Below are 16,510 nucleotides of genomic sequence, written 5' to 3'. Positions count from 1 at the left end.
TTCCTGTTCCAGTACTACGATGACGCAACTTTATCGTTCTGTGCTTCGGTACTGAAGGATCTTCATTATCGTACCATAACGATTGTATGGCCTTTTTATGCGATACTAGTTTGCCTAAATTGAAGAAAGTGAGAACTACAGGCTTTAGAACTAGAACGGAGGTTCAGCCTTGTCCACAAAAAAATAGAGATCATCCAGAACTCTTCTCTTTGTTATCACCACTCTTCTAGTTTAGTCATTCTAGGTAATTTCATGCGATACTATGCTTTTTCACGATGTCATAACTTTATTTGCTGCATAAAATTCAAGCTTTATTTATTTGGATGTTAAAACGTTACGAGTTTTTTCTGCGACGAGTTCGTTACAAATTTTTCTGCGTTACGAATTTTCCAGCTTTTTTTTTTTTTTAAGTAACTCTAATAATCTATATTGTACGTTAACTGTTTTGCATTTGAACAAGTTTATTTTAAAAAAGTATTATAATTTTGATATAAAATTTTATTTTATTTCTAATTTTAATTTAATTGAATTAAGATACTAAAGAATTGATTATAGATTGCCTCTATTATGGTGAAGAGCGCCTACATGGGGAAAGTTGGCAGAGTGAATCATGCACAATATGTCATTGTAAAAAAGGAATAGTATCTTGTGAGCCAGTTGAATGTGATTGTACAAAAAGAGATTATGAATGTTGCCCTCACTGTGATCATGCATCAACATGTCAGCATCAAGAAACAACGCAATCATTTCATAATGGTGATCAATGGATATACCAATGTCAAACATGCGAATGTTTGGTGAGTTGTTTAACTTTAGATCGATAATTTACAAATAAAATCATCTTTTAAGGAAAATTTTTAAAGGAGAAAAATATTTTTTTAAATTTTTCATCACTAAATTAACAAAGAAATTTGCTTTTTTTATGAACTTCACGCTTTGAAGTTTCTGGGACTTAGTTACCTTTCTAATTTAAAAAAAATTAAAGTAATCTAACTAATCAACATTGGTTACGATTCAAATTCAATAGAATTTTATATTTAATGTTGAAAAAAACACTATGGATATTATTTATTGATTAATTCAAGCTAGTTTTAAACTCTAACTATTAATGTACTATTGAAATTAAATGTTTTTTATAGTGATGTAACTTTAATTTGCACATTTTCCTGCAAAATATTTTAACCATTGTTCATTGTTTGTTCTTCTAGACATAGCAGCTCTAAAATGGGGTCAATTAAACACTATTTGAGCATTTTGCCATTTTTGTTTATTTATTTATACAATAAAATATAGTTCAAATTCACAGCAAACAGTGGGCGCTTTTCATGTACAGAAAAGTATTTATTAATTTGGTGTAATTTTTGTAGGCCAAAAGTCAGTCACCCCCTTAACAATCATTCTCCACCGTGTCATTACATTAGAAAGAACGAGTGTTTCAGCTAAAATTGTTTTATCAGAACAACAGCTATTGCGCAGGGAAAGAATATCGACTATATGTTGCCTCAATAGATCGAGAAACTCTACGCGCTACACTTGATTACACTATAACACGTTTTGAACATGTGCTTGATAAAAATGGGAAACATATTGAGAATAAGGCATGATTCACTTCAATAAAGTTATGCGTTTCAAATTGGGTTTTGTTCTATGAGTGAGCAATTTTTTCCAAATGATCGAAAGTTGAATTAATTTTCTTATTATAAATTTCTCTATGGTCCATGTAGCGCGTATACCAAATTTCATTGCAATCCGTCAACCATAACGGACTCTATGTGGATCTAAACAGAGTCAATTTAATTATAACCACCCTGCATGAAAAAGAAATCTTATCATTGTGTCTAATCTGAGATTCAAGAAGTAACAGTTTTTTGTGTATTTTGCATCCTCTTTATAAAATATTAATATTTTGTATTTTCACAGCATAATGAAATTGATTGTTGGGACTTAGAATGCCCTCCTGTTACATGTGACAATCCAATACAGAGACCAGGTGACTGTTGTCCAAGATGCGAGAGTGATCCATGTTTACTTAAATATAATGCTACCCATAGCCAAATTAAAGGTTGTGCATATAATGGTATTGTTTATAAACCTGGTGAAAAGATACCTCTTGCTCATGATCCATGTTCTTCGTGTCATTGTCAAGTAAGATATGTTAAATGCTTATAGTTTCTTTTTTTAATCTGTTTTTGACCATTTTGAATACCAATGGTTTAAAAATATATATAATGGAAATAGGAAAACTTCAGTTCTAAGCTTTTCTTTTTTGAATGTTAATAATTACTAAATTGTTAATGATCACTTAAAAGTTTCATGTTGTATCACATATGTTTACAATATTCTTAACAATCAATAGTTTATTTTAATTTCACTAAATATTTACATTGACTAAATTACTTGTTAACAATTTAAATTTCTTCTGCATTTACTATTTCAAAATTTTTTACTAGAGATAGTTTTTTGTTTCCTTGGCCCACTTAAAAAGCTAGTTATAGTATGCTAGTTACTAACTCCTTGTCAGTAATTTCTTGTAACATGCAAATAACAAGCTTAAGAACTACTTGCTAATTAGCATGTGTGAAATAATGCATGTATAATCTGAAACATTTTAGCAATTTTTTATTTAAAAAAATTAATAAAAAGTTATTATGAAACACCTGCTTATATTTTTGCCAATAATACTCACGCTACATGCTTATAAAATATTTTTAAATTAGCTTATCAACTAATATAACAAATTTTCAAGCGTGAAGCTCGCTAAAATTATTAAAGTAATTAGAAATATCTAGATAAATTTCGATTCTTCTGCATTTCAGCTTTATAATCAAAAACTAATATCAATATATCTTCACTATCATTCGTTATATTTTTGTTTAAAATTTATTTCTTATAATTTTCAAGCTCGTATACATGCATTTAGTAAACTGAAATACCTTTTCAATCCTAAAACTTCAGAGGTAATGATTTCTGAAAAGTAATAATTTAAATGCGTGATATTACAAATCATTTTAAATGTTATTTCCTTTTTAAAAAAAAATTATATTAACTATGTTTGACATTAAAATCAATTTGTATTGTTGAAATTACGATGCAATACACTTAAACAGCGCTTTTTTATTGTCAATAATAAATTTTTGTCTATCTTAATAGTTGCCTATAGAAATCTACGGTTTCTTTAATTTCGGATATGCTCATGGGAAATATTATCTATAGCCTAGTAATGTAATACCATACATTACTGTCGTTTTTACCTTACTATAGACAATCAGAATAAAGTACTGATTATATTTATAAATATGTGATTGTTTGCATCGACGCACATAAAATAAAAAATAAAAAAAGATTAAAACAAATTTTTAAATGTAATATATTACTGGGATGCTATTTATCAGGCACTTTAAGCAAGCAAAGCGAGCTTTATTCATGATTGTCGATACATGGTCTTTATATAAACTTATTTTTGATGAAATTTAATATTTTATTCTACAATTTTCACAATGCTTCCTTAATATGAAAGGTCAATTATTTTCAATTTAACTATTCTTTCACGCATGATAAAAGCAATCTCAAATTAAATTTTATTTCGAGATTGGAAACATTTTCTGATAATTTTTAGCTCTGAGTAAATAAAATTCTAATATTTTAGGCACAGTCAATAAATAACGAGTCGGAGAGTTATTAATGCAATTTATTTATTGAAATTCGAAAGTGTTGTCCACAATTTACAAAGCTTCTGTTCAACTTAGACGCTAATCAAATAATGTCATGCTCATAAAAATCTTTGGTTACAGTTTGCACCAGTTGCGCGTAGCCCAGTCGTCCACTTTGACTTTAGCGTCAAGGTAACCACGATGATATTTTTAAAGCTAATAAGAGAATTGAAAATCATATGGAGAAAAATATAAACAGTAGGGTGCCGAGATAAAGCGTTTATTTATTTATTTATTTTTAATTTTTGCAGAAAGTCCTTCATTGCCTGCATGTTTCAAGCATTGTCATGCGATTCCAGGAGAAATTTGACCGATTTTTTAATTTCCACATCTTTCTAAGTCTTGTAACGTTTCCAAATACCATTAATTCCTCAGTCTTCGAAAATCGAAAAGAAGCGGCCTTTTAAGATAAATTTATTTATTAATGGTCGCTTTCAAAAACGGATTTTACTTTATAACCTGCGTTAACAGCCGACCCGATTCTTAATTTACGACTATCATTGTTTAGCTCCCGAACTTTGCAACTTTGAACTCAACTCAGAAGATAAGGGAACTCCTGGATCAAGCTTTGGAACAAACTAGCCTTCGTGGAAGATTTTTGATAGAACTAACCAGCATTTGCGTTACATACAAGGGAAAGCAACGAAAACCTCCTACTGTTAACCCTACTCCAAGGGGATTCTAACTCACAATCCGTCTATCTTTGAGGATATTTTATATCAGCACTGTGATTGGTGCGAGCCGGGATTCAAATTGTCCTGCCGACGCTGGGATCGAACTTGGGTCTCCTCATTAGAAGGCGACGATCTACCTCCTGAGCTACTGTGGCACATCATAAACGGATTTTCGATTACTTACCATTTATCACTGCTTGCATGACGAACACAGAATCATTTTTGCCCTATAAACAATTTGATTTATGGCCTCTTTTTATTTTTCTAAGTAATATGGTTTTGCTTTCTCTATCTCGTTAGTTATTGATTGTACCATTCATTGTATCATTTCTTTTTCACTAACATTCTGTCTTGGAGTTCTTAAATGTTTTTAATCAATTACTAATGAAAAGCAATATAACTAGAACGAATATAATAAGAGGATCTTTTTAACAAACTAACTAATAAAGTTTAGTGACTAATGTGTATTAACTTATAATTACTAACTGTGTGTAAGCATGTTTTTTCTACTGACAATCCTAACAATCCTGTTGCAGGTACCATTCTGCCAACATTCAGTGAGCAATGTGGGCTATAGTTTCCTTCGGTAATCAGTTTTAATATATATGTTTGCACTTTTTTTGTTTTAGCAAAGAAACGAATAATGCACTTTTAAATGTTTTTTTCTCTACTTTTTCCTTTAAATTGTTATTGATTTAAATACATACATACAGCACAAAAGTTTAGCATTAACTTTAAAATAAATAAATGTTAGACTCATTATGGAGAAAAAAAATAATTTCAGTTTTTGAATTTACATTAAAAGACTGAAGAGTTGTTAGATTTAGTAATATTCCTTGTTTGTTAGAAGCAATGAGTATTTTGTCATTAAGCCGACGAAGTTCGACCAACTGAGCACTCTTTATCTTCAAAGAAATAAATCAAATTTAATAAAAATGGATTATATTTTTATGAAAAAATAATCATTTTTTTGTATGACTCTTTGCTGCATTGCACTTAGTTATTTTTCTTGCAATTTTTTTCCTTTCTGCACCGATTAAATTTGTAAGCGCTATAACTTGCCTGCTTTTAAATAGCTTGTCATTTTCATTGCTTAGCTTGTTTTATAATATGCATGCTTACCTTAAATTGAATTTGAAATTCACAGTGTATTCGAAAAGTATTAAAATGGTAAAATTACGATAAAATATATAAGTGAAATTATAAATATGTAAAAAATACTAATCGAATCGAAAATCTATTATACGCGTGATATATTTTCAAAAGTCAGATATGTGTGATGTATTTTCTACTTCACTCCTTGTGGGTGGGTATAGCTTTTAAATCTTGAATAAGAGTCCACATTTTTTTATTAAGGGTTTGGATTCTCCAGTTAAAAATATCCCAATTTGCCTACAAGTATTTTGAATGTTGGTTCACAGATGGCGCTCTGTAATCGAGAAAAATTAAAATGGTATATTTTGCAAATATGTGAAGACTCCAAGCTCTAAAATTTTAGTAGACACCCCCATTTTTTTTAATTAAAGATTTGGGTCGGAAGATGCATTTATTTGATTTCTAAATAAGGAATTTTGGGTTTAAAAATCTGCATTACATTCAAGTACGAGTAAATTTCTTGTAAACAAAAATAAGATAAGAAAACTACTTTACAACAAATTGGATACTCGCCAAACTCCCAGGGGATGGGATTGGTATGAAAAAGTTGTCTAAAAATATCAAACATGGCTATTTATATAATTATATTTTCTTATCTGTCTTGTATTATATCAAAATTTTAAACAATATGCACACTATTTTCTTTTTTTGACAGTGTCATCTGTGAACTAAAATACAAAACTCGTAGAGCAAATTGAGGTTTTTGGAAAATTCAAATCTGCAATAAAGAATTTCTATTTAAGATTTTGAAGTTACCCCTCACCCAAAAGTGACTAGTTTGATAGGGGGTTGAGATTGATATCATTGAATCGATTTTTTTTTAAATAGTTCATAAGTTTTTAGATTTTGGTCTAAAATATTCCCCGTTTTCATACTTTTCGTTCACTCTGTATGAATCTCTAATATACTTTAATTAAATATATTTTAAATTTTTTAGGATGGATTTTTGTGCTGCAAATTCAATACTACTTGCAATGATAATAGTGATAATTCTAAATCATCTCTTCGAATTAATGACTCTAGTGATAGTCATGTTGCACATAATAGCAATGTTATTGAGAACTCTGAGGAGGATAAAAATCATTCCAAAAAAATTAACTCTCAAACAACTAGGAAACTCTTGTCTCTTCTTCTTACAGCACCTAAGAACTCCTCTAATACTGAATTTATACAAAACAGTATTAAGGAAAATTATTTAAACAGGAATCACAAACCAATGTTTGGTAAGATGCATTTGACTCCATTGTTAAAAGGTGCTTCTGAGAAAGGTGCTAGAGTACAAAGCTCTCCAAGGGATACTCACCTTTCCTAAAGAGCTGCGAAATGTTCCTTCTGCCAGTAATTGTTGGCATGAACAGTCCACAAGAAAAAAAGCTTTGGGAAGGTTTTATCAAAATGAAATGCAGTGCCATAAAAATTACACTTGAACAGAAAAAGACATTCTTTGAAAATACGTCTGCAGGGCAGATGCTAGTAAAATTCCATTTGTTGTAAAATTATTCTATATTTAATTCATTTGAAGGTCATTTCCATTTGGAAAAATTCTCACTCTACCATACTTCAGTTTAGTGTTACAATCATATTTGATATTTTTGCTGTTGTATAATTTCAAGGAGTTTTTATATGTTTATTATTATGACTTTTATTATTGAGTAATAATTTGTATATAAAATGTTGATTGTTTGCCTAAACCAATTTGTTACGTCCTAATTTATTTCTAAATATAATATAAATATATTATGACGATATACTGTAGCCAACCTAACAGTTAGGCTCAGTTTGTTATGTACAGGGACCGCTTCTCAGGCTATTTTGAAATTTCCAGGTATGGTTGAATCTTTCACCTTACAAATCAAGAGCTGGACTCTTGAGTATATATTTTTTTTTCGTTTATGCATAAACATCACCTAAACAGGGTTTGAGACTGTTATTTCGTTGTGTTAGGACTAGTCATTTTTTGTGACAACATATTGTTGTGATTCTTTGATTTATTTCAAAGATGCTGCGAACAGACACTTAAATGCCTGTCAGAATGTTGATATGCTTGTTATAAATTCAATTATCATTTACATTCCAAATAAGATGATACATAGTCAACTTCATCTTTAATGAAGTCTACTAATGACTGTTCCTAAACTTAGTTTTTTTTTTCTTTTTTGCTGACATTCCGCATTGTTAACAGCAAAATGCAATAGTTTTCTCATACGCCACCTACTCGTAGATGTTTCAACAATAGAATCTGTTACATAGCGAGAAAATACACTTTAAAAGAAAAGTAATGCCTATGCTCGAAGTCTTCCTTCTAAAAGGCCTCAAAAGTATAAATAATTTTAGAATAGCTTGTCTTAACTATTTTATCAAAACTGATATGTTTTACTTATTTTATTTATAGACTCAAAAATATTTAATCTTTCAATAATCCATAATATTTATGCACTTATCTTTACTAATATTGCCTATTCTCACATCTGTAATAGTTTCATTAGGTATCGGTTTCATAGAAAAACTTAGCGTGGGTTTTATTAAAATTTAGCTAGAATTCTAGATTAAAATGTGAGTTTATAAACTGTTTACACGCATCACAGATTCTTTAAATGTAAAATTGAAAGCATTTACAATGTTTTTTAATATAATTTTCAAGTTGGGGGCCTTGTATTAAATATGCAATTTCTTGAAGAGGGCTAAAACTTGAAATTATGATTGTATTATAAAATGTAGTAACTGATTGTAAATATATATTTTTCTTATTCTTAGAAAATATTTTGAATATCGTGGAAAATTTTTATTAAGGAAGTTCAGTATTAAATATTTAGTTTGAAAAATTCTCATAAAATTAACATTAAAAAGTTAAAAATCCATTTTTAAAATTTAATATCTCTAAACTTATTTTAAATACAAAAATATGTACATAAATTATGAATGAACATCTTTTTTTAAAAAAATAATTGATATTGGAATTGCTTAATTTTTCTAAAAACTTTTTTGGCAATTCATTTCAATATGTGTACATACATATCTAATTTAATATGTGTTTTATGAGAGTTTAACAGAATAACTGAAAAATTGTGTGTTAATTGTCAACAGTAAGTTTTTATTCCTTCTCCTATATTCACTATTTTACTAAAATAAAATTTTTAATAATTTAACATTTTTGGCAAAACTTAAATTATTTTTCTAATGTAAGGACACCCAATTAAAGAATGGTTTAAGTGTGAATTATATTTATGCAAATGATTCAATGAAACTTTTTTTCAAGTCTTGTGAATAATAAATAAAATGTTGTATTTAATATATTTTACAGAGAATGAAAGCTTATTATTGCTATTTATAGTCCGTGTGCGCTTTTATCACATTGTTACAATCATTAATGGATAACATATTTTTCCTAAGAGATGATCATCTGCTAACTGTACTAATAATTTAAAATTGTTGCTTCATGTAAATAAAAGTTGTTTCTTTTTAAATAATTTCTAGCGCCGTTTTTCTTCACTAAATGTCTCAATTTTATAGAATGCAAAACCATGATGTTTTTTTAAATGTAGTTTAAAACTTGGGTTTAAACTTGTAGTTTTGGGTTGCTAGGGTCGTATTAGAGTTATACTAATGGAATAGGTACCAGAGACGTAACGCATAAAAACACCATAATTTTGATTCATGACAAAATACTAATAGTAATCACCCAACGTTCATATAACACTTTAGATTTGCGCAATAAAGCTAGGAATTCAGCAATAAAGCTAGTTATAGTGATATTAAATATAAGGAATGAGAAAAACTTCACCATAGTGGTTGCATATAACATTCTCAAACAAACTATCACGGAATAAAATGTAATATCATTATTATACTGAATCTAAAATAAGCATACAGAGTTTTCCTAAGAACTATTTTCAGAATTCTGCTAAAAGTAAGAAAAAAGAAATCTAGGTATGCACATTAACGCCGCAAATAATAAGGAAACAAGGAAAAAAAATATTAATACTAGCTAACGAATAACTCTTGAAGACGGAATTAAAAACGTCAAAATATATTTAGCTATCGTATGATTCTTGAAGGTGTTTCTAACAATTGCATTTCAACTCATATATGAAATATCTGAAAAAACGGCTTTTTCAATTTTTTTTTAAAACTTTTAACTTCATTAATAAAGCTGTAGAAATTCACTCGATTTAGTTTTCTTTTTTTTTTTTCATTGCAACCCTTAACGTGTATACTTTTTTACTTTATTTTTTATTGGGATTCTAATTATCTGCAACAATAATGCTCAAAATTAAAAAACACATTTTTTGGAGAACTAAAAAATGATTAACGAAATCAAGTTAATTGGATCAAAGAAAGTATCAAATTAAGAAATAAATCAATAAAAATGCATCAAAGTATGACAAAGATAATAACGAAACGGCATAGAACGACCTAATGGTTATTGGTTTTTTGTCATAGCAGCAAAATAGTATAAAAAAGATACATTACACTTAAAGGTTTAATAAGAGATATTGTTGTACCACGTCCTTTGTGAAATGAACATAGTCTTGTTTACTCGTAAAGAAAAATGAGCAGTGAAGTTTATTTTATTTATGAACATTGAATTGAAAGGAAATCGTCTACTAATGACCATAACCGAAGAAACACTTTCTATAATACCAATTAACCAAGAGCTCAATTATTACAAATTTAGCATGAGCATATTCGCATTTTCTTAACAGCAATATCTTTTTTTTAAAGAGGAAGACATTTATATAAAATATATTTTCTTTAAACATTTCTAACAATTGGACTGAAAGGCCATGAGACATCCAAAAGCCTTCAGCCCTAACCACACCAATTTTAAATCTTAAGTGTATGTACGACTCTAAACTGACACTAGAAGCAGAGCAAGGGGAAGAGATCCCTTATTTGCGAATCTTCGATAAATAATACAACCAAAAATTAAAGCCGAAGCAAAGTTATTAACATTAAATTTTAAATAATTTGGCTTACAAATTGATCACCAAAAGGAACGTTAGAGTTTAATATAATCCTATAATTGAAACATTTTTGTGCTAAAAAAAAACGCCTTAAAGAAGGTAAGATTAAATATAGATTCTGATATCCATTACGTTGTGACATTGATTCATAACTATTTATACACTTGTATTGAATAAAAAGTTCGACGTTACATTTATTGCTAAGAGAATAGAAGTATTCATATTCGCTTTTTATGAAATTGGATAAAAATTAGCTGGCTTATTCAATTGAAACGAGAAATGGAATGATTAAAAATAACTCTAAATTTAAGAATTAAAGGAAATTTAAAAGCTAGAAAATCAAAGCTCGGGGGGCATCCGGAGAATACTGTAGACTCTAAGTACGCTCACGTCACCTCTCAGGAAAAGAAAAAGAGGATTCAAAAAGGTAGGCATGGTGGCGATCCATGGCAACACGTCGGAAAAATGAGCAAGGGAGACAGAAGTCAGAAGCAACTCCAGGGAAAACCATGGTTGATGTAGGTTGAGCGCCGCGCGTAGAGCAGCTACCTCACCAAGATCCAAAGATTCCCTGCCTCAACTGGATGGCCTCAAAGAATTTAGTGAAATCTTAAAATTAACAAAAGCAGTTACTCAGAAAATAGAATTTAGAAGTTTGAGTGTTCAAACATAACAGGCGAGGCATCAATGAAAAAATAATAATAAATAAAAAATTAAAAAAACATAGAAAAAAAGGTAACAAACATATTGTGATGATGAAAAGTATGAGAATTTGTCCAAAGCCCATTAAAATAGATACAATTTCAAAAAGAAGAGTTACGGCGATAAAAGCTAGAAAATATATAATTCCGAATGACATCACAGGTTTGACACCTGGTGGAAACTAAAGTCCCTCAACAAACTCTCACACTGTTTACGAAAATAGCAATTGTTTTAAGACCGAACACCAGGGCAGTTTTTAATCCCAGTAGGGAATGAAGAATTGCTATTTCTCTTCCAAGGGCATTTGAGGCATGCTCTGAGGTACTCAGATAAGGAAATCTGGTTGAGCAAGCATATCCTTTTCTGAATATCTTCGTTTTCAAGATATTCTTCGATCTGGCAAGTCCCGTGGACATATGTTCTATCATCTATAAAAATAGCATTCAGGTCGTCAATACTTCTGCAAAATTTTACTCTGGACTCTAAAATTTCATTCCTATACCTCAAAAATATCAGTATCCTGGCACTCAAAGTCACAAGAGAGTCTGGTGGAATTGGTGCAGGTAACATCAATCTTCTATGTTCTCTTCACTGATTAGTCATCATCTCCTATAACAATAACTGAAAGCCTTCACACGGTTTCTTAAAAATAGTCTGATCAGACTACTATACAAGTAAATCAGTTTACACAATAGTTATTACTAGATTATATTACAGTATAATTGGTTCGCCTTACTTCCTTGTTAACCACCACATATTAGTTCCTCAAATATATGAAAATTAAAGTTAGCTGAATTTCTTTCAAGTACTTTTATAAAATATGTTCAGTTTAAGCACAAAACTGTAACTTTTTAAATAGTCTGCACAAACTACTAATTAAAAAAACACCTGGAGGCTTTCTGATGTTAAAGGTTCTGCATGAGTCACAATTCAAGTGGTGTCAGTAACATCGACCTTAGACACAGCACTGTAGGCACTCTTCACTGTTAGGGGTCCGAATTCAATCAGACAAGGAAATTTCAGTGTGTTCACTAGGGAAAGAAGTCATCCCCACAATACCATGAAAATAGACTATGAAGATCAAGCTGTTGGACGAACATTTCGGGAGGCACCATAACTTCTCTGAAATCTGAGAAATCGGCTGAGATATTTTAAAAACATTCTTGAAATACATTCTTGCCAAATATTTTAATCTTTCGACACTCAAATTGGTGCCTATAGGTGCAGTTTGGAAGCTAAAATAACTGTTTTCAATTCTCGAAACTAGTTTGAAAAACAATTATAAATTTTCATCGCTCAAGCTTTGTAGTTTTTGTCTGAGAAACATATTAGTCATTTGTTTAGCGGCAGGCTGTACAGTAAGCAAAAAAAAAAAAATCACGTTGAATAACTTTTGTTCTAATGATCGGATTTACATCCACTAAGTGTCAATCTTAATGGTTCCTGGGGGTTACCTTGAATATGTTAATGATGCAGTGCTAATTATTAATTAAGTCACGAAATCCGACACAAAAACGTACTTCGACTGAATAAGCATTTTTTTTTTTACACATTTGGATTATTAAACTACAAAATATAAGGGGTAGCCTCAATCTGGGAAATATGGTTCTCATAGTTTGGTCAGGAGAGCGATCCACAGTTCGGACCCTTTAATATTAAGTTCACTTTTTGCGTTTAAAGTCATATTTTTAAAAGTAATTAAGCAATTCAAAAAAATCGCACCACCAAAATCGCAATTATACCACATTAATATAAGTATTTTTCCATAGCGAAATCTAAAACTTCAACAGTTTTTATTTAGCAAAAGCCAGGAAAAATTAATATTGTCTTTAAAAAAATAATTTGGCGACAATGAAGAAATATTTAAATGGGGCTTTAAGCAATTAAATGTAGATATTTAAATGTAGATTTAAATGTAGATAAATGCAAATGTAGAAAATTGACTTATGCTCGCAGAGCGTAAAATTTAATTCATATTTTTTTCGCTAATAGCTGATTGCTAATTCTTTTCTTTTTTAAAAAATTATAATATGAGATGTTTTTTTTTAGACGTTTAAAAATTTATTTATAATTTAATAAAGAAATTTGAATAAAACATTTTATTGAACAAAAAAGCATTTTATTCAAAGAATGTCGAGTTTTATAAAAGCATATTTCTGATAGAATGTGATTATACATCGGCTGTTTTTAATTTTATTTTTTAGATGCAAACATATGTATATTAAACAACATATTTTTAAGAATGGATAATTTGTTTCCGTAACATTTGGTGAGGAGGGTAGTGTTGAGCGCAATTTATCTAGTTTTTTTAATCAAAATTATATCAAAGTCATTATTTGTGCTAACTAACTTTTAGAGAACTGTCATGTATTATTTTTCTGAGTTTAAGGCATGTATTTTTGAAAGTTTTAATGCTGAAACTTTAAATACTGCTGATGGAAGAAAAGAATTTATCCGAACATCAGAATTATAATTTATCATTTCTTCAAAATTTTAAGTCCCGCTGTGGACTGATTGCTAAGACACGGTTCCCAGCTGATCTCCGAAGTCAAGTATCACTGGCTGCTGTCAGTGTGCGGGTGGTTTATCACTTGGATTTGTCTGCGTAGGGACCGAGAATACGCGGTATTGGTCCTCGTTAAACTATTCTATCGTAAAGTGCTCAACTTCGCTTGCAGGTCGTCGGGCTACTGAAGCAGGGGTGCCATTCCCTCTGCAGAGGATCAAAATTGTGGTGGCATGTCTTCGGATCATCCTCAGGGATGTTTCCCAGACATACGCCAATAGCCCATTGTGCAGCTCTAATGCAGCGTAAATGAACTACAACAAATCAAAATTTTAACATTTCTATTTATCAATTAAATAACTTTATTTTCCTCTTTAAACATGGCGATTTCGATTTAAAACCAGATAAGTTATACAGGAACACAGTGAGAAACACATTTAACCTAAGATTGGTTTATTTTTATTTAACTTTCCACTTTTTTCTTCTTCTTTTACAATTTTGAGATTTATATTTTTTTAATTGTGAAGATAATCTTTACTGTAACCAATGTTAAAGATATTCATTAAAATGTTTGTTTTTTCAAAGTAATTTCCTTTCTCAGTTTAGAAATCCGAAGCAATTAAAATTCATTTTCATGACAAACCATGAAAAAGAATTTTTTTTTTAAATTAGTGATTTTCTCATTTTTTCGTTTTGGAATATTAAAAAAAAAATATTTCTCTTTGTCATAATTTTGTCATTTATAATTACATGGCTTCATGAATACGTTTATTTATTTGTTATTCTGTCTGATCAGAAGTTTCAATAAGCAAAATAATTCAAAATATTGCAATATTTTTTAGGGCCCTGTCCATATTGGAGTAAGGCAACTTAATTTCTTCAATCGATGTATCAAAAGAAAAAATTTCTGGATATTTTTCCCAATTGTGACTTTCTAAAATGTGGGTTTATGTGCCTATAAAAAAAGAGCATTTAATTTTCTTCAATTTCCATAACGAGAGTTGAAATTTTTAGATTTGAAACTAATAAATAATTTTCTTTTTTTTTTAATGGTTTGTCTTAAAAAAACCTTCCTAACGATATAGTAATCGGATTCAAGAGCTTTTATAAAATTAGTATTTTATGACTAGAAGTATATTTAGGGTAAAAGACTGGACAAAGTGAATAGCTTTCTTTTTCTAGTCAAATTTCCTCTGTGAGATGTCGTAGATTAGTAGCATTAATGTACAGTACGCAAAAAAAAAGAATTACCCTGAATAACCTTTGATTTAATGATCGGATCTTCATTTCCGAGGACTCCATCTTAATATTGCGAGGGTGTGACCTCAAATATGCTAATTAATTGGTGCAGACGATATTTTAAGTTACGAAATCAGACACAAAAACATACTTTCTCTGAATAAACAAATTTTTTTTTAACGGATTCGATTTTCCAAAGCCTATATTATTGGGGGTAATCGTAATCTTTTTTTTTCTTTCTTTTCTCCAAGCTTTGGACATGTGCCTAGGTCGTCGTGAACCCTTTACCATATAGCCCAAAGCTTGGCTACTGGTCCGGCTCCACTCCAACCTAGGGACGAGTCTGGTCAGCAGGTATTTATTGAAAATTCTGATATATGCAGAAAAAGAATGACTTATAAAGTACAATATGAAATAAGTAACTTGAACAATACAGGTGGAAAACATTATAAGGTGAAATGACAGTTATTGCAATAGACAATAAGCATGAAGAGCTTTGTAAGAAGACGTAGATAGAAAATTTTGTTACACATAAAATCAGCTCTGTGAAAATTCAGAGTAGGTAGAAAATGAGTTTTTTTTTTTTCTTTTAAAGTCATGGGAGAACATAAAAGTTTGAATTTAAAGTATCAGAGAGTTGGTAATTTTGGCAATGTTCCGAAAGGAGGATAAGTTTAAGTGTCAATGGAGTTTGATCTAAGGAGTGAAAGAGCATGTCGATAGCTGGGACAATCTGCTGCGTAAGCTGGATGATGAGGATTGTGATTTGTGCCAAAGTATGTGCTGGAATGCCAACAATTGATGCAATGATGATGGTCAGATTTACAGTCATTAGTATGTGGCTAAATCGGCTAAGCATTGGCTGGTTTGGTGATCGAGTCCCTGACACCAGGAGCATCTTTTTAGAAGAATCCTTTACTTATAACCCCCAAATGTTAATTTTATTCCTTGCGTAGTTCGCCATAGCTCGAGAACTTTTTAAGGGAACTGAAAACACACGATTATAAAATTCGTTTATCCAAAGATAATTCCATGCAAAAAACAACTTCAGTAAATATTTATTAATTTTTTCTTTAATAATAGTCGAAAAAAATTTGAATTGTAAGGTATAAAGTTTTTTGCATAATTTTAAAGTATCTGATTCCTCATGGAAAAATACTAAACTTGAATAGTTCCAAAGAAATCCAGTATTACTTTTTTTAAAATTTGATTTCTCAGGATTAACTGATTTCACTCAAATTTTGTGTTTTACCATGTGTAAAACTTACAATAATTTGTAATCCAATTTATATGCAAACAAGTAACTTGTTCTCACAAATAATTTCGCTAACATGATACGTAAATAGCTAAAATGACGGTTAGAGATGGAGAAGAGAATGTTTAAAAGCATTATTTCATATTGTTCTCTCTCAGACATTTTCCTCTCATAAAATTGCTCACAATTTTAAAACAAATGCTCCTATTCAATCAGGCGTAAGAATTGCATGAAAATTAGTGCCTAACTTTAAAATTTTATGTTATTTAGCGATTGTTGATTTCATAGATTAAAATAACTATTTT

The 16,510-nt window shown here is 29.9% G+C and overlaps 1 protein-coding gene across 4 annotated transcripts in view; it reads left to right on the top strand.

Annotated features, from left to right (window-relative positions):
- Positions 1–9,006, top strand: part of LOC107443983 (protein kinase C-binding protein NELL2) — a 120,660-nt gene extending 111,654 nt beyond the window's left edge. For 2 of the 4 annotated variants that reach the window (XM_016058025.5, XM_071187307.1), the window contains exons 16-19: positions 556–797; positions 1,921–2,145; positions 4,921–4,970; positions 6,477–9,006. In XM_016058025.5, coding sequence (XP_015913511.2) covers positions 556–797; positions 1,921–2,145; positions 4,921–4,970; positions 6,477–6,738 — 779 coding nt within the window. In that variant the 3' untranslated portion in view covers positions 6,739–9,006. The remainder of the gene's footprint in view (positions 1–555; positions 798–1,920; positions 2,146–4,920; positions 4,971–6,476) is intronic. The other 2 variants (XM_016058023.5, XM_016058024.4) reach the window with 1 other exon arrangement.
- Positions 9,007–16,510: the final 7,504 nt, after the last annotated feature.

This window comes from Parasteatoda tepidariorum, chromosome 11, assembly GCF_982258835.1.
Source record: "Parasteatoda tepidariorum strain Cologne lab strain chromosome 11, Ptep-v5.0, whole genome shotgun sequence".
NCBI lineage: Eukaryota > Metazoa > Arthropoda > Arachnida > Araneae > Theridiidae > Parasteatoda > Parasteatoda tepidariorum.
This window is presented reverse-complemented; position numbering and strand designations above follow the sequence as displayed.